This window comes from Triturus cristatus, chromosome 5_1 (assembly GCF_964204655.1).
Source record: "Triturus cristatus chromosome 5_1, aTriCri1.1, whole genome shotgun sequence".
In the NCBI taxonomy this organism is placed as follows: Eukaryota; Metazoa; Chordata; class Amphibia; order Caudata; family Salamandridae; genus Triturus; species Triturus cristatus.
In genome coordinates, this window is record NC_140587.1 from 464,037,495 (window position 1) to 464,061,626 (window position 24,132).

The following is a 24,132-nucleotide window of genomic DNA, read 5'->3' on the forward strand; positions in this document are numbered from 1 at the left end:
GGCCATTTCCTGTTGCAGCCACTATGCCTACCCACACAAGTGAGGTACCATTTTTATCAGGAAACCTGGGGGATGGCTGCGTGGTAGGAACTTTGTGTCAGCCCGGTGATCCTACAACTTTCCCACATGGAAATAAATTTGAGGTTTGCAGGGGATTCTGGGTAGGGAAATGTTGGGGGACCTACACAAGCCATACCTTGCTGGACTCCCCTGGGTGTCTAGCTTTCTGAAATATGTGGGTTTGGTAGGTTTCCGTAGATGGCCGCCAAGCCCGGGGCCAAAAGCTCATGGGACCCCCCTTGCAAAACTAGCTTGTTTTGTTATAGGTAATTTTAATGTCGGTTTTGGGCCCTTGTCTGTCGCGGGTACTTGATCCACCCACGCGAGTGATGTACCATTTTTATCGGGAGATCTAGGGGAAGGCTGGGTGGTAGGAAATGTGTGGATCCACGCAGATTCCAGAACTTTCCCACACAGAAATATGAGAAAAAAGTGATTTTTTTCAGCTAAATTTGAGGTTTGCAGGGGATTCTGGGTAGTAAAACTTTGGGGGATCCACACAAGCCATACCTTGCTGGACTCCCCCAGGTGTCTCGTTTTCAGAAATGTGTGGGTTCGGTAGGTTTCCCAAGATGGTCGCCGGGCCTGGGGCCAAAAACACAGGTGACTCCCCTTGCAAATCCAGCAAAACCAGGTTGTTTTGTAATAGGTCATTTTGATGTCTCCTCAATACGTTTTGGGCCCTTGTCCATCGCGGGTACTTGGGGCACCCACATGACTAAGGTACCATTTTTATCAGGAGACCTGGGGGAACGCTGGGTGGTAGGAAATGTGTGGATTTACGTACATTCCAGAACTTTCCAACACAGAAATATGAGGAAAATGTGTTTGCTTTTTTACAAAGTTTGAGGTTTGCAAGGAATTCTGGGTAACAAAACCTGGTGAGAGTCAGACAAGTCACCCCACCCTGGATTTCCCTGGGTGTCTAGTTTTAAAAAATGTATAGGTTTGCTAGGTTTCCCTAGTTGCCGGCAGAGCTAGGGTTCAAAATCTACAGGTAGGTACTTTGCAAAGAAAGGGTCAGTTTTCACTGTGAAAATGTCCACGTTGCATTTTGGGCTGTTTCCTGTCGCAGGCGCTAAGCCTACCCACACAAGTGAGGTACCATTTTTCTCGGAAGACTTTGGGGCATGCGTGGTTTTGTGGATCCACGCATATTCCAGAACTTTCCACCACAGAAATGTGAGGAAAATGTGTTTTTTTGATAAAGTTTGAGGTTTGCAAGGGATTCTGGGTAACAGAACCTGGTGAGAGCCAGACAAGTCACCCCTTTATGGATTTCCCTGGGTGTCTTGTTTTTAAAAATGTATAGGTTTGCTAGGTTTCCCCAGGTGCTGGCAGAGCTAGGGTTCAAAATCTACAGCTAGGCACTTTGGAAAAAAAGGGCCAGTTTTCACTGTGAAAATATGATGAGTCCATGTTGCGTTTTGGCCCGTTTCCTGTCACGGGCACTAGGTCTACCCACACAAGTGAGGTACCATTTTTCTCGGAAGACTTTGGGGAATACAGGGTGGGTGGAATTTTGTGGATCCACGCAGATCCCAGAACTTTCCATCACACAAATGTGAGGAAAATGTATTTTTTTTTTAACTAAATTTGAGGTTTGCAAGGGATTCTGGGTAACAGAACCTGGTGAAAGCCAGACAAGTCACCCCGTCCTGGATTCCCCTTGGTGTCTCGTCTTCAAAAATGTACAGGTTTGCTATATTTCCATAGGTGCCGGCTGCGCTAAGACCCAAAATCCACAGGTAGGCACATCATGAAAAAAAGTCAGTGCCTAGTGGGCTTTCTGCTGCCCTGGGGAGGGGGGAAATCTGGGGCTATTGCCCCGATATGCCCCCAAGGGGGGGGGGGCAGAAAGACTGTGGCTATTCTTTTGGGGGAGGGTGGGGTCATTGGGATGGCCATTCTGGGAAGCCCCTACCAATAAAAAAGCCTGCATAATTGCTGCCGCCTAGTGGACTTTCTGCCCCCCCCCCCCGGGGGCAGATCAGGGGCTAATGCTCCCATTTGCTTCCGGGGGGCAGAAAGGCTGTGGCATATTTTTTTTGGGGGGGGGGGCGGACATTGACATGCCCGCTCTGGGCAGCCCCCACCCCTACCTATATAATAAAAAAAAAAACTCCCTGGTGCTTAGTGGGTTTTCTTCCCCCGCCCCGGGGGCAGATCAGGGGCTATTGACCCCATCTTCCTCCTGTAGGAGCAGCAAGTTTTTTGTTTTCTTTGGGAGGTAGGGTGGGGGTATTTGCATGCCCATTCTGGGCAGCCCTCTCCGCTAAATCGTTAAAAAAAAACTGTCATCTAGTGGGCTTTCTGCCCCCCCAGGGGGGCAGATTGGGAGCTACTGCTCCCATCTGCACCCAAGGGGGCAGAAAGACTGTAATTGTGCAGGGGGGTGGGGGCTGCTTTGGAATGCCCATATTGGGAAGGGAAGCCCCCACCCCTAATTTACATAATAAATTTGGGCAGAAAGACCAAATTTACCCCAAAAATTATGGGGGGAACAAAGGCCCTTGCCCAAGGGGCCACTCCCCTCTCTCTGGTGCCTAGTGGGTGGATCTCTGCTTGCGGATCGCCCCCCTGGGGCGATCCCCAAGCAGGGATCCACTAGGGAGGGGTACAATTGGAAAGGGGAGATACTCCCCTTTCCAATGATACCTCTCCTGTCTTTCTACGTGCTCGGGGGCGGAGATAGCCCCCTGGGCACGTAGAAAGTGAAACTGAAATGAGCCTCCAGGCTCATTTCAGTTTCGGTTTCACTGAAATGACGTCATGACGTGTGCGCTGATTGTTATTTCAGGGAAACCAAAGAAACAGCCTTGGGAGCTGGGGAAGCTCTTCCCCAGCTCCCGGGGCTGTTGGGGGGGGGAAGGGAATCCCCCTGGTGCCTGCACCAGAGGGATTCCCAGTGCCATGTGATCAGTCGGCCACGCACCCAAGGGGTTAAAATGGGAAAAAGTGAAATACTGGTGGCACAAGGGGCTTGTAAATAAGCCCCAAAGTGTGTTTGAAAAGACGCACCGCATATGCCGTTTCTGTGTAGCAGTGTCCCATTCTGAACGTCTGCTGTTTTCTTTTCGGGTGTTGCTGTAACCAGGGCTTTTAAGTGGGATGAAAAACGTGGGGGGAGGGGTCTTAAAGGGCATGGTTGATATAAAAAGGGCGTGGCTTAAAACTCCTAAGCTAAAAATCTGTGCTTACCATAGTGTGCCGCCCCAGTGGTATTTTGCTGCTTCTGTCATTGCATCCAGACATAATACAAGTAACATTACATCTACAACAAGCAAGGATTATTGACTTTGTCAACGTTTATTTGTTGCATAAAATAAATAAGCAACAACTATGGCTTCATTGTATATATTATTGAAAATGCTTCAGTTCTGAAATGGTGAGAATGAAAGCACTATAATCTCTTTGAAGTTACATCATAGACTGTGAAGGATGGTACTGCTGTAGAGTCCAGATTTGTTTTTCCTCCTGATAGTGAGGGCAAAACGGAGAGCCCGATAGGGTCTCGTATCAACAGCACCTGCTTTTAAGAACTGCTAGTGCATAAAGGACCCGGCCCACTTCAAGCCCTGGCTGTACCTCTCCGCCAAAATGTGAAACCAGGCGTCGAGGCTGTGGCTCATCGGAGCAGACGGTAGGACGCAGGTGTAGTTCGCCTCCTTTACACCCCTCTCTCTGTATAGGAGTCCAAGGGCAACCCGTACTCCACACCAGATGTCACATCAAATGACAAGTAATACATGTACTCGTATTTAACCCCGCGTTATTGGGAGTGGAGGCGCCGCGCTCGCCCACCCCGCGCATCGTTGTCGCAGAGCCGGAGGGCTCGGTTTTCCCATGCCTGTCGCCTGCCCTCTGTGTTTACGTCTCACTCCGTGACCTTGTGACACACGAGGGGAGCGTGTGATCCTCCTCCGGTTTCCTCTACCAGGGCTGTCCCGGGAGTCCCTCTTCGGCCAGGCCTCCCCCAAAATCTCCCGCTGCCCTTGTGATAGAATACCTTAAAGATTGAGGCTGTTTCCCGGTCCTGCCTCCGCCCCTCCCCCTTCGACAGAGCAGGCTCAGCTGCTGCTGCAGCAGTCATGGCTGCCGACGGGGTGGACGAGCGCTCGCCGCTGCTGTCCGCATCCAGCTCGGGCAACGTGACTCCCACCGCCCCGCCGTACATCGACGACAACAACCTCCGAGGTAAGGCCGCCCTCTTCTTGCTCCAGCCGGCGTCCAGACAAGAGGAACCTCCCCTACTACAATAGCCTACTTCCCGCACTCTCAACTTGAGATCTGGGCGGAGAGCCTGCCCCGGTAGATCCCGCAACACTGCTTGCCTGCAGAAGCTGCCCATTGTGTGTGTCCCAGGCTTTGTCCTCGTCCAGAAATATGGCAGATAAGGAGGGCTTTAATGGGGCGACGTTCCTGTAATCTTGCACCCAGCTGTCAAGCCTACAGATAGGGTTATTGGGCAGCCCTTGAGAAAGCATTAGTCATCGGTGTATTTTCAAAGGTATCGAAATTCATGAACCATGCACGATGAGCTATAGTTACTGTATTCAGGCGTCTATAGCCACTCATTTGCAAAGCGTGGAATACCACCCTTGCACCCTATTGTTTATATTATTACCCTGCCCCGACCCCACAACCACTCATGTTGTGTTCATTTGCACAACTATTCGGAAACACATCCCTATTACAAAGTAGCCCAGTTATGAGGCTGTAACGAACGGCACCGTTTGCTTGTTCTGGAAGATCCCGTACGATGTAATGTACAGGTTGTAGTTGCACGTGTCAGTAGGTAAAACAAAGCAAATTATTTGATCGACACAACCCATAAGCCACGTTTATTCTACTTCGGAGAAAGGCCGTTCTTTATGAGGCCAAAAAAGTTCTAAATATTCAGTTCAGCCTTTAAGTGGCAATATGGTTTTTCGGAGAAAAGACATAAAAAGGTAGGAAGACATAAAAAGGTATCCTTTTTGAGTAACGTGTCGTGATCTTTAAATATGACCACTTATGTAACTTCCAGGAGAAACGTGTGGCTAAAACAGCATACTACTTTAAAGTATGTTTGTGGCACAATCCTTTCATGGATAAAGAATTCATTCATTGCCTCTTCTAACCGCAGACACCAATTCTTGCCCTGTCTTTTGCATGGTGGTTGGTTTTAGCATTCCCCGAGTTGTTTGTACTCCCTGCACCGAGTCATTCATTTGCCGGGGGACAAGTAGCTCATCACGTGTCATGACAACAAACTTTTTTGTTTCTGCGACTGTCGGGATCCTGTGCTTTATTAAATCTGTTCAGAGACCCGAGCGCAGAGGAAGCCAATGCCTTGTATGCAGGATACAAATTCCTTCTTTAAGTGAAAGCGTTGCTTTTCCTTCCATAACCAATGATGCAGTTAGCAAACTTAGTCAATTCTAGGGCCTGGTACTCTTAAAGCATTAGTCCATCAATGAGCCTACCAGTTAGCAGTGTAGGAGTACACAGTTCCCTTCAAATGGTGATAAATCTCCTCCAGTTGTAGAGCTGCATGGTTGACTAGAATGTAATAATGTTGTAGTTGACACTTTTTTTAGTGAGCATATACCGTGAATTTTTATGAACCATGGAGCACTGTGTAGTGAACAATTTATGGCCTTGTTGCCAGTGCACCGCAACTTTAAACTCTGGCACACACGTTGCACCTGAATGTTTTGCACATATAAGTTGTCTTTGAACAAACTCAAAAGTTCATGTGATTTTCAACTTGTGACAGGGAACTGCACCAATTTTCTGTGGTATGGCAGATCTGAGAAGACTCGACTTAGAAGTGACCGCCCCCATGAACCCCTTCTAAGGCCTACATCGGAAGTGACGTGGCAGGAAATGGCATAGCAAAAGTGACCCCAATACCGAGTGCCAAAGTCTCAAACCAAATTTGCCCTTCAACCCATCCCACGAAGCAATGGAAAGGTAGTGACGTTGATTCTGCCAGTGGGTTAAACCACACTTGTAGTTTTACACATTCTACAATGAAATGTGTCGTAAGCGATACTGCAGGGGTGCCCCAACATTCCGGTTCCAAGGAGTAAAACTACACTCGCTTGTCATACCATTCAACCATGCAGTGCGTTGCATGTGACCTTGCTATCCGAGTACCAATAGGTGGAAGCACACAGATTAATCAACTATCCCACCTGCAGTGTGCAGGAATCGGGCTGTAAGAAGTGTGTAGATGGTCAGGGTAGGCTTTTATAGTGTTCTCTAGTCGTAAAAGCATTTTACGCTCAAAACATGTTTTAAAATAAATATAAAGTAGGCGATTATATTTTTTGAACTTCCTAACACTACTTAAGGAAATGGTTAGTTTGATCAGAATGTTTTGACAATAAATGAATGAAACGAAAACAAAACAATGAAAAACGAAAATGTGCAAAGTTACTAAACACACATTTTAATAAAAAATATTGCTTTGGGCAGAGAAAAGAAACCAGAATTGGACAAACACACAGATAAGTACGTTCTGTGATACATTTTCTAAAGAAAGTTGACTGGGTAGCTACATACACTTTACCTCCTCGTTTCTCTCCGTAGTCTCCTTCGTTAGGTTGGAGGACCCCCTCCTTGTAGACACCCTTATAGCAGTACAAACGCAAAAGAATAGCAGTTATCCCACATATGCCACCTTATCTAAGGGTCCATAGTCTATTCAGCCTTCTTCTGCTTTATTATTATTATTTTTTCTGTCTACTTTTCAGACCCTTGTTTTGTACTATAATGGGGTCTTCTTCCCTCGAGGGCTGGGCTTTGTTGGCAGTCTGCGGGTTTTGAGACTTGTTGCAGTGCCAGAGGAAGTCTGCCTCTAGGTTCCTGCTGGAGCCGGGCCGGGGTAAGGTTACTGTTTCGAACAGAGCTTCCTCTGCAACCATCTGTAGTTCACTGCCCCCTTAGGTGGATCGAAACAGGGGAGGTGTTCATGTGCTTCTTAATCTCTCTGATCATGCATGGCAGCCATCTTGGTTTGGGCTACTAGCACATCATTTGGCCTTATTTTATAATCACATCATTTACTAGAAGTTTCAGGCGGACTCAGCATTTCTTGCACAAGTTCTGCCTAGAAGTGGTGCCAGTTGTTTTTAGAGGCTATACTTTTGGGAATCCTCTTCTGAAGCTTCTTGAAATTCTACAACAAAATCTAAGTGCAACTTACAACCACTGGCTTTTTCGCTGGCTATTGTGTCTAAGATAGTCAGAAGACTCAAATCTTTTATGGACAGCAAAGCAAGTCATTTTAGATGCCTGGCTTGGATTTTGGTCTAGAGGGGTAGGGTTTTAGAACCAGGGGTTATCTGAAGTTGTGGCCACAGCTATTCATGTTTCCAGGAGGTTGTCTACTCTTAAGGCCTGTAATCACCACGGGCCTCCTTTCAGAACTGGTTTAGAGTAGAAAGGTTATTCCTCTGGGAATGTGACCCTGCTTTTGTCCTTCAGTTCCTTCAAGAATACCCTTTCTGCGGTTTGTCTCCTTCCACTTTGAAGACTCATTCGGCAACCAGTAGCGAACGTTGGGATATTTTCCACAGTATTTAAGCCTTTCCATGTCCTTTCACCATAAGGGAGTTCTGTTGACCCACGGAGTTCTCCTTGGAACCTTCTTCTAGTTCTTTCTGGGTTTCAGGGAGCATATTTCGAGCCTCTGGATAAGGCTTCGCTTAAATTTCTCTACTGTAAGACTATTTTTCTGATCCACGTCTTCTCTGCCGAAGGTTAGGAGATTTGGGAGCTTTGATCTTCCAGGTTCCCTAGATTCAAGTCTTCCCAGACAAGGCGATTCTTCACCTGGGTCCTGAGTTTGTTCCAACTATTTTGTTCAAATGTCATAGCAAAGCTGAAATTGCTCTTAATGTGTTGTGTTCTGTCCTAATTCTGTCTCCCTGGAAAAGATAGCCTTGTACTCTTTGGGGATTTGCAGCAGCGTGCCTGTTTATTTGGATGGGGTTGCCTCATTCTGTCAGTACAATAACCTATTGGTGAACTTTGTACCTGCAGGCAAAGTAATTAGCTGTGTTCTCTATGGTGGAAGCCACAAATCTAGGATACCTTTACAATCCCCAACAGGTGGGGAAAACAGGATGAACATTTGGCCTGGATACCATTAGCTGAAATCAAATCATGAAGATTGGTGTGAACTGTCCCAAATATAAAAACAAGCATATGCACTGTAATAGGTCTCGCGTTTGCGATAGTTTAAGCTATTGGCATTGTAAATGACAATGCCTTTTATCCGTTTTGATAATTAACACATGAATTAAAGGCATTGCCATTTACAATGCCAATAGCTCAAACTCTTGTAAATGTGAGACCTATTTCACTTCAAAGAAGCGGCTGCCATTAAGTTTCAAATATGTGAGACCTGTTGGCCCTTTTCGATTTTTTTTTAACATGTTAGTACAGCAATGTGGGTTGCTATGCAACATGGCTTAAAGTAAATAAAAAGGAGAGCAATGGCATGGCAAATGTTTGCCTCATTGTAGCACTTTTTTTTGTTTACTTTAAGCAATGTTGCACAGCAGCCCATGCTGTTGTGCAACATCTGTAAAGACATTAACAAAGGCAAATGGCTCTGTGAGAGCTATTTGGCTTTGTTCATTTTTTTGTTTGTGATGGACTGAAATGGCAGTGGAACCATGGGGGTTAAACAGCGGGGGGGAAGAGGGAGAGAACTAGGGCAGAACAGCCAAGCAACACAAGAGGGTTGGAGGATGGAGGTATAGGCAAGACTACAGATGGCGTGAGGAAGTCAGGAAAAGCACGGACAGTGGGGGGGGGGGGGGGGGGGGAGTGCAGACGGACTGCAGATCCATTCACTCTTGGAGAGCACAGGTCTAAAAGTAAAAAAGAAGTTCCTCAGGAAGCTGTGCGGCCAGTGGAAGGGACAGGCTGCAGAGAGGAAACTGTAGTTGATCTATGCTCTACTGCAGGGACAGAAACTCAAAGCCCAGGAGGAAGTAGGGAGCCGCTGACCAATAAGAAGCAAGGAAATGAGAGAGACATGCTGGTCAATCACTGGTATGTAATTGGTGGGCGCTAAGCCCCCTTTAATATTTTATTCTACAAGAGATTTCCCTGGCAGAAAGCGCACAGGCTATCTGCAGGCGAACCCTAAAAAGGGCAAAGTGGGGGTGGGGAAGGTATCCTCTGCAGGTAAAGGGTTAAGAGAGTCCGGGCATATTGTATTCAACTGCCATATTTTCTGGGTTCCACTCTTGTAACCTTTCTCTACGTCCAACTGTACCCAGTGCTTTAAATGGGCCGGTACTGTCTGGTACGGAGTACCAGCATTTTTTTATTTTAAGAGGGAGAGTACCGGCACTTCTCAAGAGAAATGCTATACTTTTCATCGGAGAGTACCGGCACTTCTCAGAAACAAGCAGGTACTCTGCTACAGAGTACCTGCACTTCTATTTTTCCATTTCAAGCACTGACTGTACCTGTGTGCTACATCAAGCGATGGACCATTTCTTATCACTGCCCATACACATTAGTATGTTTACTTTCAGCACATATACAACATGGGAGACATTAGATTTCCTTCAACTCACTTGTTGAAGAGCGTCATGTGTATGCGGCCCGTTGAAATCAAAGTACAGAATTTTTCTTTCTTGGCCACAGACTAGTACTACTATATAACATTCATACAGCACCTATATAAGACATCACAGAACTCAAGTAACTCTAGCAAATCCTTGATCTTAGTTACATCAAAATGGTCGCACACTGCTGACCTACCTGCGTGTTACCCCAAAGAACTGTGGTCCCTGTAGTCAGCGTCGGCGGATACACCTATGCTCGTGTCGTGAGTGCAAGTGTGAATAGCGTTAGCCATCCCTGGACACGTGTTTCGAGGTAGTTGCCTCTCGTCAGCAGGGAGTAGGAAAGAGTGTAGGGTTGCAATGTAAGCTGCTTTTGATTCAAATCCTTGATCTTAATCAAACAGATGAGATCCCACTTTATTTGAGCTTCTCTAGCAAATCAATTAATAATACCATAGTTCTCACCAAATTGCGCCTTTATCAAAGTCCACCATGGCTGTAGCACAAGCTGCCGCCTAGCAGGCTGTTGAATACGTTGGACTTTTAGCATAGGGTGCCTTTTCTGGTGAAATCAAATGGTAAATCCAATGGCTGTTAGAACTCAGACAATTAATGCACACCCATCCAGGAAACGCTTTCAGACGTGATGTTCTTCAGGATATAAGGCGAGCTGAATAACGGTGTTTTCTTATTCAGAGATGAGCATCGGGGACTGAATGAATAGTGTAGAAATCTCTTTTTTTGTCTCTATACAAATTGACTGGAACTATGGATGTACAAGTTGTTGAAACGTGGTTTCAAGCAGCCATTCACAATCAAGCCAGCTCGCAAACTGAAGGGGATTCTGTGCAGTAAATGCATTTTACCATCTCTGAGGTTCTGGTGAAGAATAGTTACTTTCCTTGTCAGTTCCAAAATCCCGGGCCTCTCGCAAAGCAATTTTGGCTTGAGTAATTTTATGTCCTTTGTGGTAGGTTAAGGTAGTACTTCAAACAGTTATTCCCACTGTATTATGAAAATGGGATTATGGAAGTGGTAATGTGCGTCAAGTACACTTGGAAACATTTATTTTGTTGTGGTGGTGATGTGTTCTGTTGCTTTTTGTGTAGTGGGTTTTTGTATGTCGTTATTGCAGGGTGATTTTGTTGTATTGAAGCAACATCAGTTGTGTTGCATTCTGCTTTGACTATTTTGTTGAGAGATGCTCTGCTACTTTTTAAGTGTATTCTGTTGTTTACTTTAGATACAGCAACAAATCCTGCAATATTTTTACTGGATAGCGGCACATTACAATGAAGTTCCCATGGCAAGCAACCATTTAACACAGTTTAAGGTAGTAAAGTAGATCTGGTCACTCTCTTCAACTATTTAGGATACCAATCAGCCCAAAACTGTGACGGAGACTGATTCTAAACTTAGCAATCACTTTAGGTGATACCCCCCCATCTCTCAATAGGCATCAAGGTTTTCTAAAGATAAAAGAACCAACTTGGTAATAAGCTTTTACTCTGCTTGGAGATTAAAGGTCTTGACTGCTTTCGTCAAACTATTTCAAAAATAAATTTTTAGGTGGAGCCTGGGCAGCGCATGCGCTGTACTGCGAGGCATGCTGTATTGGAATATGGATTTGAAGCCCCGCCCACTCTCCGCCCATATTTGTCATTGGCTTGTTTCATTTTACTTTGTAAATGCTGGCTTCTGATTAGTTTATAGGCTTGTTAGTCCCTCCTTAGTACCACCTTGTCTTCATTTGTAACCTCCCATGAGGACTGGCCCTTTTACTTCGGTTGTTACACGGTAGGTTTTATTTAGTCTCAGTACTATTTTCTTTAATTCATTTCTCCTGCTGCAGGCACTATATGCTTCCTGCAACATTCAGCGCGCCATGCCCGCTTTTACAAAAAAAAAGCATTTGTTTGTCAACTTGTCAAACAAATGCTTTTTTTGGTAAAAGTGCTACATACCGTGCTTTCACTTTAATAGCGGCCGTGGACCTTTCTTTGGACACGGTTCGTCTAAAGAAAGGGGCGTGGCCTCTTAACATGAAAGCGCAGCATGAGGCACTTGAAAACAACAAGCATTTGCGATGCAATAGGTATCACATTTTAGAAACCTTGACCTATTGGTATTGTAAATGACCATGCCTTTTATTATTGCAGGTTTTTTAAACACATAAATAAAAGGCATTGTCATTTACAAAGCTAATAGCTCAAAATCTCGCAATTGCGAGACCTATTACATTGCAAATGCTTGCTCTCACAAGGCGTCATGAAATCTACACTGTATTGTTTGGGCTATGCAACATAAGCAACATAGTTTTGATTCTTAGAGGTGTTAAAGTATGGCAGGTAACCTGGAAAACCAAAAGTCTTTGGCAGTTCACTTTATTTCATCGGCAGAAAATTTAAGGCAACAAGGTTTCCTATATCGGGAGGTACCACCTCGTGCAACATGAAATATGCATAACACATCTTACTGTTTTTGGCCACCATTCTGAAATTCTTAAATGTCTCTTGTAAGACGTGTCAAAAATCCTTTCACATGGCCTACAAATAAAAAAAAAATCTTTTATGAGAAGGTAAGTGGTGAGCAAAGGTGTAATTGACTGGTTTATAACCTATACCTGGGCACATGTCTCAACTCAATATCAGTTTATACCTGAGAAGAATCTTTGATCATGCAGAACAAACGATGTTTCTTTAAAGTTGCAGTTTACGCACTGGACATGTCTTCCCTTTGCAATCATCCTATTTTGTGATGTACTGTGATCACTGAAGGCAGTGTTTTTTTGTTTTGTTTTTAAGGGAGGGGGCTGGGGAGGCAGTCAATCAGGCCAGCTCTTATAATCTATCTGTATTTTATGTATTGTAAGGCTACATCATCGGCTTTTCACTTTGTAACTTAAATCCATTAAGGTCTCACCTGTCTAACACATTTTGCAGTGCATTTCATGCTGGCGAACAGACTTTGTGATTTAGATATGGTCTGAATATGGACATAAATATTTAGCAGCAAGCAAACTCTTTAGGTTTAAGATACTGTAAAAAAGGTTTGCATGGTGTAGGACGTAAATAGTCTTTGCTGTAGTCCTATCATACATAGGTTGATGTTTATTTCTATACCCTCTCAGATATACATCTTTAAAGATCACACCAACCCATTATTCAAACCTATTCAGCTTCCCGAAAATGACCAATAGGTTGTAGTGCATTTCAAGATCTTTGTCAGCTTATTATGCCCTTAGTACTTAAGTAGCTATTGGGATGTTATGCAAAGTGTACCTCCGAGCATGTGCTGGATCTGCTTTGGCTAAAGGGAAGTTAACATATTTTAAATCATTTTCTTGTAAAGAGCAGCTATCAGCACTGTGTATCCACCCTTCTCGCCCACAAATACGGAGATCCATTATTCTTGAACTCTTCTGTGCCCATGACGAGATAGTCTCGACATGGAGCACGGTCGCGCTGTGCCCATGACGAGACTATCTCGTCATGAAACCCGCCCACTAAGGAAACGCCCGGCACAGGAGGGGGAAAGGGCGTGGCACTGAAGGGGTTAATGTTAAAAGGTTTGTTAGTTCTTCTTTATTTTGTATACAGAGGATGTAGGAAATTGGAATATTATTTAGGGCGGGCGAGTACCCACTTCAAAGAAGGATCACCACCCTTGTCAGGGTGAACTCTCAAAGTCAGAGCCGACAGGCTTAATTTAGGGCAATGTGTAAAGTATTTATGCAGCACCAAGGCAGTAATGAAGTCAAAATGCCAAAAAACAGTAATAGTCAAAATGGCAAACCATAACAACTCAAAAATGAATTTGAAAAACTGATTCAAAGTTAATAAACAAAATGACACCAAAACAACAAAAATCCAGTAAGGGAAACAGGAAATATGGAATTTCAAGTTTTGAATATAGATGAAGGCAAAAAGCATAAAGAAAATTTTAGTCAATGGTCATGGTAAACCGAGACCTAGGTGCAATTAGTGGCTGACCGCTATGGAGTGTGGGTTGGATATGAATTTTCCTTGAAAAATGAAAAGACGAGGCGTTTGGCAAAACAGGAGCAAGTTGGTTTAAAAGCAGCGGCTGGAAGAGTATCAACAGAGTTGCATCAGAAGAAAGTCTCTCATTGTACAGAAGTTTTGGCTGACCATTTTATACAGTTCGTGAGGTACAAAAAAAAATCTGGTATTCTTGGTCTTGTCCTAAACAATAAGTATACCCATCTGATAAGGGGGATGCAGGTAGCTCTAGACCTCAAAAAGAGCTATTATGGACCGGTGTGTATGTGTCCGGATGTTCGATGTGAGGAGTGTGTGATCACTACATGTGTTGTGTATGCTGTGTCCTGATTAGCTGAGTGTTCCTAACAGTATGTTGCATCTATCTTTGTAGTATTTTGGGAACGCGCACCTTTGGCCAAACCTGTTTTAATGGGGCCAATTTCCTCAGATCTGTTTGTATTGTAACTTCCTATCTGTGGGATTGATAAGGGTTTTCCCTGGGTGTTGGACTTTGCCCCCTTTTTTTCTTTTGGGTAAAAAATTTTATTGATAATTGGAACATTTGTCATGTACAGATATCATGATATACAGTTCGTCATTGAAAATGCTGTATAATATGCAACAATACAGTCGGGTATTACATTTTCATGGATTTCCTTTGTGTCATTTCAAGTTCTACAGTTGGTGAAATGCACAGTTCTCCCCGATAGGCGTTCGAGGCCCCTCATTTTCTATCCCACTTCTTAGGGCAACCTCTTGTTTTGTAGACTTTTCTCAGCTACCATACATTTATCCATTTCTGGCACCCAACCAATCAGCAACGGCTTGTCTGCAGCTCTTTTAACCAGGGTGTATCCCAGGGTGGTGAACTGTTGTTCTATGTCTGTAAGGTCATTTGATTCCCAAATGTTCAGGATTCCCAATGGGAGTTTCAGCACGGTTTTCCCAGTGCTTCTTGCATGGGCTTTGCCCTTTTTGCGGGGTTATCTCCAAACCTTTTGCTCCTTTCTCCTCTTTTTTTTTTTTTTCCTGGCCTGTGGCTGTTAGCTATAGGACTCTGGGCACTTTACCATTGCTAATCGGTGCTAAAGTGCATATGCTCTCTGTGCAAATTGTTGTTACAATTGGTTCTCCCTGATTGGCATATTTGATTTACTGGTATGTCCCTAGTAAAGTGCACTGAAGTGTGTCAGGGCCTGTAAATCAAATGCTACTAGTGGGCCTGCAGCACTGATTGTGTCACCCACATGAGTAACTCTGAAAAGGTAACTCAGACCTGCTACCGCAGTGTCTGTGCCCAGTTGGTAACTGCCATGTCGACTTGGCAAGTGCACCCACTTGCCAGGCCCTAACCTTCACTTTTTCTACATGTAAGGCACCCCTATGGTGGGCCCAAGGTACCCTCTTGGGCAGGGTGCAGTGTATGTGAAATGTAGGACATCTACTGTGTGTGTTACTTGTCTTGATAGTGAAATACTGCCAAATTTGTTTTTCACTATGGAAAGGCTATCTTGCCCCATAGGATAGAATGGGAGCTTATTTATAACATCTCATTAATATAACTTCCCATTGGGAAAAGATGGAGAAATAAAGTTTAGCCTCTCTGAACTCAGAATTTAATAACACATCTTTTAATAAAGATGGTTTTTAAATTGTGTGTTTGAAAATGCCACTTTTAGAAGTAGGCATTTTCTTGTTTAACCATTCTGTGTGCCTCTGCCTGTTAGTGTAATGACCTTCTGGTTGTGGAGTGACGGGTGGGGGAGGTGCTTTCTCCGAGACAGCCACCAGGGAGTTGATGTGTGTCCTGCCTTTCCTGAATGAGTCAGGGCTGGGCTCAATAGACCTGTGCTGCATTCAGAGTAGGGGGAGGAGTTTTCACTAGCACCTGAATAGGCCCGGTCTGCATCTAGAGTGGTGGGAGGAGATTTCCCTTGCACCTGAAAAGGGCCTGTCTACCTTACACAATACTGTCTCCACCTCCTGTCGGGCAGCTGCACAAGAGGATAGAACTGGTTTGGACTGGGCTCAGAGACCCTTGCACAAAGAGAACACCTACATTTTGGGGTATAAGGATTAGACCTAAAACCCCTGAACTTTAGATCATCCCTGGAATTCAAGGGGAGCCTTTGCCAAGTAGAAGAGCTGGAGAGACTAAGAAGAAGTACTGTCCCTTTGCTGTGTTCTGTGTGGGGTTGGCCTGCTGTTGCTGCCAAGGAAAGGAGAAGGACTTTGCTGTGTGCTATGTCCCATGCTTGAAGGAGATCTCCAAGGGCCTGTGTCCTGGCCTCCTCTTCTGAAGTCTCAGGGACACAAAAACTTCACCCCAGCTCCCCTTAACTCTGCTGCTGTGAGTTCTGACCTGCCAGGAGGGGCCTGTGCCAGTATTGGACCTCTGGATGTTGTTACTGCTGTTTGGTAGTTAGAAGAGAGAAGGAACTTGAACTACAAAAATGAAGCATCGCTCATATTGCAGCTGTTTTTCTGATGCATCTCCACGGTGCGAGAAGAATTTCCACGCAATGCTGTGCTGCTATGAAAACCCACACAGCGCCTGTCGCTGCTGCAAGAATCAAGGCATCGAGGGGTCGCGGCTGAAGAAAACCGGATTTCTACGCATCATCCATGTGTGACAAGTTTTCCCGACGCATCAAATGCGAGCCGTAACCATTACAAAGAATCGAGGCATCACTTCTCCTGCATGCAGCAGAACTGTCGCATCGCCTCCCCGAGGTTTCAGGAACTGACACATCTCTTTGCTTTCGACGCTTCTTCAGTCTGCTGGTTTTTTTGCCTTGTGAATTTTTTTTATTTTTTTTTATTTTTTATAAATCTTTTTACTAACTTTGCTCATGTTTTCATTCAGTATACAACAGTGTTCACAAGACATGAAGGATAACCTCCGTGCATGGTACAGTTGCAAGCCATCATGACAGTACAATAGTGTGATTACACTTGACCCCCACCCCCCCTTCCCACCCCATGCTGCTCAATACCTCCGCCAAGGCCCCCATATCTTCTTCCATTTTTTCACGCAGCCCCTGGACTTGTATATGGATTCCTCTGCCCTCTGACACCAGTCCAGATCTCTGAGCCACTGGTCCCATTGTGGGGGCGCCTGCACCCCCACAGCAACTGGCAATATTGCGCTTCGCCACACCGGCTGCCATTGCCAACCAGATCTCGTGATATCTGGACCAATCTGTGGGTCCTTTGATCATGAGTAGAAGCCACTTAGGCTCCACCGGGACCGGTGAACCCACCACTGCCGCCATTGTGCTTGCTACTTTTGACCCAAAGGGTACTATGTTCGGGCATTCCCAGAGCATATGGTAGAATGTCCCCTCCCCCTGGCATCCCCTCGCACATAATGGGGACAAGCTCTTACCCGATGCGAATAGATTAGTTCGCAGGTAATACACCCAGTGCAAAATTTTTAGTTGTACGAGGCAGAACCTTATCCGAATAGCATTTTCGCGAGGGTTTTGCAGGGCGTCCTGCCAGTCTTCGTCCCCAAGGTGGCCGATATCTCCCTCCCATCTCTCCCTCAGGGACACCAGCGGGTCAGGCATATTAATTATGAGTTTACGGTAGATAGTGGACGTTGGCCTACCAAGGATGGGATCAAGAAGGAGCCTGTCCTCCATGGAAGAATATTCTGGAATGGAAGTGTCTGGGTGTATGTGAGAGCACAGGGCGTGTATGAGGCGAAGGTAATGATAATGCTGAGAGTCGTGTAATTGGTATTCTTGTTTGAGATATTCGAAGGATCTAGGGGCATCTCTTTATCATACGTCACCCAGGTATTAAATCTAAATTAATTTCCAGCCCTTGAAGCCTACGAGCCCCTTAACTTCTGTTAGGTGATCCCCTAGCCGTAGGGGGGTCCTACCTGTTAGGGTTCCTGCCCACCCCAGAAATGTATTGGCCTCCCGCCAGCATTGGAGTACCACCCCCGTGTGCAAGGGCAAATCCCCGCGCAACCTTCGCGAGTAGACGAATGGCTTGCAAAATAACATACCTATCAACTCGATTAAGCTGGTTCAGATTTCGGCGCATAAACCCAATCATTAACCACTTGCAGCTGGGAGGCCCAATAGTACAATTGGACATCCGGGAGGGCCAGCCCCCCGTCGTACACTCCTCTCGTAAGCTTTTGCATCACTATTCTCGGGCTTCCACCCTCCCATAGCAACGTTTGCACAGCCTGAGATATACGTCTAAACACCCCGCTTGGAACCAGGTACGGTGTATTTTGCAAGACGTACAGGAGTCTCGGCAGTGCCAACATTTTGAATAGCGCAGCACCCCAATTAGGGACAAAGGCAAGGACCTCCAGTGGGTCACGTCAGATGCCAGCCGCGCCAAATGGGGTTCAAGATTTTTGGTGAAAATCTCCGCCCTGTCCCTGGTGACATACACCCCTAGATACCTGAATCCATCTGTCACTATCGAGGCCGAACAGCATCTCTGGATCCTTGGTGGCGGGCCCGAGAGGAGATAAATGAGGAATTTGGCCCAATTGATTGTGTAGCCAAAGTAGCTACCAAACATGTCAAAAAGATGAAGCCTGCGCTATCGTGTGGTAGGGTCTGGCCATATATAGGACGATATCATCTGCGTATAAAGATATACGCTCCTCCCAATCATCGTTGAGCGCCAGGCCCCAGAGAGACCTGTCCCCCCTGATCCAGTGTGCAAGCGGCTCGAGAGCCAAGGCGAAAAGAAGAGGTGACATCTATGCCTGGTCCCCCTGCCCAGGGGAAATGCTCGGGACCTCTCTCCATTAACCCTCCCCCTCGCTATCGGCTGTTCTTACAACAATCGCACCCAGCTACAGAAAACTGGGCCAAAGCCCAGCCTCTAGAGAACCATGAATAGATATGGCCATTCGATACTATCGAAGGCCATTGAGGCTTCTAGTGCCATCAAGGCCGTTTGAGCGTTACCCACCGCCTCAGTCATGTACAGGACCCCATATAGCCGTCTCCAATTGTACCGAGTGCTCCTATGGGGCATGAAACCTGACTGGTCTACATGGATCAGGTCTGGTAGGACCGACATTAGCCTCGTCGCCAAGGCTTTGGCCAAAACCTTGGCCTCCACATTGAGCAGCGAGATAAGCTGGTATGAAGAACACTGGTCAGCTGGTTTCCCAGTCTTATGGATGACAACAATCGTAGCTTCTCGCTGATCCGGCGGGAGCTTCCCCACTTCCCGGGCCTCGAGGAACATTTGCCATAGAGGGTCAATGACCACGCTGGCTTGTCTCTTGTATATTTCCACAGGGAGCCCTTTGGGACACTGCGCTTTCCCTGCCTGAAGGGAGTGGAGGGCTTCACCCAGCTCCGCCCCCGTGAGATCGGACTCAAGGCGGTCTGTTTGTTCCGGAGACAGTGTGGGCAACGCGAAGTCGCGTAGGAACTCCTCGCAGTCCAGCTCCGTCCTGGTGCAGACCGGTGAGTAGACCCCCTCATAGTACGACGCGAAGGCCTCCGCTATGGCAACACCGGTAATCGCCAAGGACCTCGTCCCATCCCTCACCTCCGCCACCCAGGGTCGCTCCCTATCTCGGCGTTCGAGCCACGCCAGCAGTTTCATGCACTTGTCTCCCGCGTCGTAAATCCAATGCTGCGTGGCGAGGGAGTAGGCTCGGGCCTCACCTTCAGCCAGCGACTGAAGTTCCTTTTGCTTAAGGGCGAGATTGTGGCCGAGGGAGTCTCGTAGGCCCGTCATTCCAGATCCTCGATTTTCCTTTTCCAGTTGCCGAATCTGTAGCAATTCCTCCTTCTTCTGGGCCCCAATCAGCGCTTGGGCCTGGCCCCTCAGGACCGTTTTATACGCTTCCCACAGTGTTAGCTGGGAGTCAACGAGCCCTGGTTCTCAGCAAAGTATTGTTGAGAACATTCTCTAAACTTGTCTGTTATGGAGTCATCTCTAAGGCGCCATGGATCTATCCTAGGGAAGGCCGCCATGACGGTTGTTGCCCCTTTGAGGACCACACCCACCGGGGAGTGGTCGGAGATTACCCGGGCCATAATGCAGGGTTCCGCAAAATCCCCCAGCTGGTCTCCCCGCGTGAAAATGTGATTTAATCTGGAAAAGGATCCATGTCTGGCGGAGTAGAATGTGTAGTGCCTTTGGGAGGGGTGATGCGTGCGCCATATGTCACTATGACCCATTGCTGTAACTAAGTCCCTTGGGCCCATTTTCCCTTATTTTGCTGCCTCACCCCTAAGCGATCGAATTCGGCATCCATGACCGCATTTGTGTGTCACCCCCCCCCCCCACCCCCCGGTACGAGTGTTCCCTGGGGAAGGTCCGTCAAGTGTGAACCCAGTTTTTTAAACATCGGGCATGCAGGTCAGGTGGAATATAACACGAGCTAAGAACAATTATTCGTCTCTCCCCTCTAGCTGCCACAGACGCCACATACCCCGAGTCCTCCGTCCATGTGCCAGTGATGACCACAGGCAGGGTGTTGTGGACGAGAATCCCCACTCCCCTGGATCCGGACGTGAACCCCGAGTGGGCCACCATCCTGTAACCCAATCATTCTAAGGCCTTGCACCTGTTCTCCCGAAGATGTGTCTCCTGTAGGAGCACTACATCTGGGGAGTGGCACTTCACGTGCTGTAGCACCAATGTCCTTTTAACCCTATTGCCCAAACCATTAACGTTCCACGTCCACATCCTTATCTGTACCTGATCACCCATTCCCGTACATGGTCCCATGATATCTCGGATCTATCCTCATCCCTTGCATGACCCCCTGATGAAACAACCATACATTTGAATGTGAGTCACCATGAGCTAAATATAAACTCCCCCTCCCCAGTCCAAACCTGCCTCCCTGCTAAGTGGGCCCCCAACCACCCACCAATGAAACTCGAAGAGTGCCTGTCGCCCCATCATCCCCATGTCAACCAAACGAGGGAACGTAAGCCTGCAGTTCGCAGAAAGAGTCCTACTTGATTGCCGGAGTGCACACCCCAATGTCGGAGCAACTCAAAGGACCGCTCCTCTCCACTCGAGGCCCAGCCCCCTCCCCAACACTTAATGCTGTGCTGTTCTGCCTGCATAGGTGAAAACTATTAGGCCTCAACCTTGCAACTTTGAATAGGCCCACAGTCTCGGAGCGACCTGCCCAGCACTCTGGGAAATACCAGGACCCAGGTAGCATGCTTCCCCCCCACTCTTCACTGAGCAAGCGCCCCGTGCAACCCTTCACTACAATAGTCACTTTATTGGAGTCTGCTCGCTCTCAGGTTTCTCGTGGTGGCGTGCGTTTATTCTGGACTTCTTGGCCAATGCGATTATTAGTTGATAGTCGTGGACCACTCTGACGGCCCATGGTCCGACAGGCCTCCATCCAGTCATTCGCCTCTGCCGGGGAATCAAAGAAATATGCCTTCTCGCCGTCCCGGATTTTAAGTTGCGCCGGGTACAACATCATATATTTCACTCCTTGGTCTCGAAGGGCTCTCTTGACCCCCTCGAAGGATCTGCGCAGCCCGTTGAACGTGCAATGTGAAGTCTGGGAAGAAACGAATGGTAGCGTTCTCCAACTGCAAATATCCGGACACTCGCAATGCCTGCAGGATGGCGTCTCGATCCCTATAGTTCTGGATCCGGGCAATAATGGTGCGTGGGGGGGGCAGGCTTGGGGCCACCCACCCCCCCGCCCCCCCACACGCACGGTGGGCCCTTTCCACCGAGAAGAAGTTAGAGAGATGTTTCGGCTTCAGATGTTTACGGATCAGGTTCTCCACGAAGCAGTCTGCGGACGGGCCCTCCGGGACCCCCACGATGCGGATATTATTGCGTCATGCCCGACCTTCTTGATCTTCCAGACGTGCCACAATGTTAGTTTGATTTTTGGTAAGTGAGGTGACCTGCTCCTCAAGCCTCTTCATTTTGGTCTGTAGGCTTCCAATGCCGCTCTCCGCCTCCGCCACTTTTTCTGACATCTTTCTGAAGTCTGCACGGAGCAAGTTGACCTCTTCCGTGACGGAGTCCAACTTGGGTTCCATAGTGCCGCGCATGTCCTTTATGGCCATCATGATGTCTCTAAGCGAGGGGTCAGGCCCGTCATCCTCCGCCCCGCTTTGCTGGCTCGCTCCATGGTGGCCCTCCTCTCTGCCCATTGCGTCAGTGTACTTGTCGATTTGATTTGTTTGGCCTTGCACTGTCAGCCTGTTGCATCTCATGACTGAAGCCCTGCCGGAGCAGTCGAAGCGGTCCACCGGTCGTCCGGGCCGCCAGGACTCCCCCCGCTGCCCACAGTGCACTCTAACCTCTTGTTGTGTGGCCGGCGCCCTGGCCGCGTCTGGCTCCCAGGTCAGGAGGAAACCCCCGGTCTCACGACAGGCTCCTAGTTCAAGTAATGTCTGAGCAGCCCGCAGCGTTTTCCCGGCTGCGTCTAGTGCCTCGCCCTCACTCCCCACAGGCTGGATTGCACGTCCGGCCCAGTCGCCGCCAGGGCCCCCCGATGCCTGGGTGTACACCGCTTGTTGAACTCCTCCTCTGTCCCAAACCGCCAGTGACAATGCTGCCCTTCACTGAGCCCCGCAGCGCAATTCCAGTCCAGTCCAATATGGGTCATATGGGAACTCAGGGATGCCCGCTGGACAGGCCCCAGCTCCCTCTGCGGCACTCCACAGGCGTCAGGCGCAAACCCGCTGCACTCTCAGGGTGCGCACCCGACCAGGGTAGGGCCCAAGTCAACATGGAGACAATACTGGGGGGTGCCTCCCATGCTCCACTCACCCCAGGCTGGGGGCGATCACAACCGGCCTCACACTCACAGGGTCTGAGGGCGCCGAGGCCCCGGCCAGGCCCGTCACTCCAGGCCCCGCTGTCGCTGCTGCCACTCTTCGCCCCAATCTGACCGCATCAGACACTGCTCACCGTTGGGCCTCAGTTCCACCAGACCCGGCGGTCCTATCCCTCCTGCGCCTGGCTCGTCGCTGTCTCTCCGTGCCACAGGTACGCTAGCAAGCCCCAGTCCTTCGGCGTTCCGCAGCCACCAGGACCGCCCAAGTCTCGCGCCCACGGGGCTCTCCTCTGAGCTAGCCTCAGCCCCCCCCCCCCCTGTCAACGGAACTCTTTGGCGTCAGTCGTGCCGCAGCCGCCCGCTCACAGCTCACCGGGCCCCGCTGCCGATCGCGGTCTGTGCTATCAGTGGAGCTCCGTAGCGGCGGGCACCATTTTCTCCCCGCAGGAATCGCAGCCCGGGCAGTCAGACCAACGGCCGGGCAACACTTGTACTCCGCTCCTGGTGCTCGCAGCAAAGGATCGCCAAAGCTCCACAACCACACGGGCCGATACCCACTCGCAGCACTCCTCAGCGGTGCATCAACCCAGTCCTTGCCACCATTCACGCTCACTTAGTAACAGCACTCCGAGGCGGCGGACGCCATTTCCCCACTGCAGGATGCACAGCCCGGGCCACCAAACAACCGCTGCAGGACTCTCGTGGTCGGTTCCGGACGACTCCGACTGCTGCCCGCCACTTCTCCTCTACAGCACGAGCCGGTAGGTGTCCTTGTAATTTCGGATGATGCCGGATGTTGGGTGATTTGCTGTGATCTGCTAGCGCAGCTCTCCTAGTGTGCGGCCATCTTCCTTGGCTGCAGGACACGCCCCATTGCCTTGTGAATTTTGACGCAACTACAGGTGATTTTGTAAAAGTCACGCATTCATAGTTTTCTATGGTACAAGTTCTTGAAACCTTTTGAGTCGTATTTTTAAATGTGTATGTTGGATTTTTTAAATTTTATCCAAGTGTAGATAAAGATATTTTATTTTTCTAAACTGGTGTGGTGTCAATTTGTGGTGTTTTCACTATATCATTGTGAGTGTTGGTACAGATACTTTAACTTTATCCATTGCCTTTGGGATAAGCCTGTCTGCTCGTGCCAAGCTACCAAGGGGGTGAGCAGGAGTTATCTAAAGTGTGTTACCCTCACTAGAAGCAAGGGTCCCTATTTGGGCAAAGGTACCTACCTCTGCCAGCTAGAGACTCCCCATTTTTAACACTGGGTGTGCGTTTGTCTTTAGGTAAGTGTAATCCCACCTGTGACCGGTCATTCGGTACGCTTGGCTTTGGGTTGCAGGGCCTGTCTCACTAATGTATCTCTTACTCTGGGTTGATGGGTAGGTCACCGTGAGTGAATCTGACAGCAATCATTTGAGTTTGTGCAAATGTGTACAATTAATATGGCAGTCATGGATATTATTTTTACCAACATCCTCAGTATTATGCGTACAGTTTTCATGGCGTACATTGAAATTGTCTTTACTGATATTGACATTGTTGTGCGTGCATATATTGAGGCATACAATGACATTGTTTCTACTGGTATTGGCATTGTTATGCTGGCTCATTTTATGGCATACATCAACATTGCATTTATTTGTATTGCCAGGGTCGGGCCTGCATTTATCATGGTGTGTAATTATATCGTGTTGATTGATGTTGACAGATA

General features: G+C 47.8%; 1 protein-coding gene and 1 long non-coding RNA gene across 2 annotated transcripts in view; one reads left to right on the forward strand and one right to left on the reverse strand.

Moving 5' to 3' along the window:
- The window catches only part of LOC146831070 (uncharacterized), a 28,928-nt gene extending 24,751 nt beyond the window's left edge, over positions 1 to 4,177 (reverse strand). Inside the window, exon 1 of the long non-coding RNA XR_014961521.1 lies at positions 4,070 to 4,177. This is a non-coding gene — a long non-coding RNA (uncharacterized LOC146831070). The remainder of the gene's footprint in view (positions 1 to 4,069) is intronic.
- PIP4P2 (phosphatidylinositol-4,5-bisphosphate 4-phosphatase 2) overlaps positions 3,965 to 24,132 on the forward strand; it is a 200,729-nt gene continuing 180,561 nt past the window's right edge. Inside the window, exon 1 of the mRNA XM_085605302.1 lies at positions 3,965 to 4,257. Within this exon, the coding sequence (XP_085461428.1) occupies positions 4,152 to 4,257 (106 nt within the window). The 5' untranslated portion in view covers positions 3,965 to 4,151. The remainder of the gene's footprint in view (positions 4,258 to 24,132) is intronic.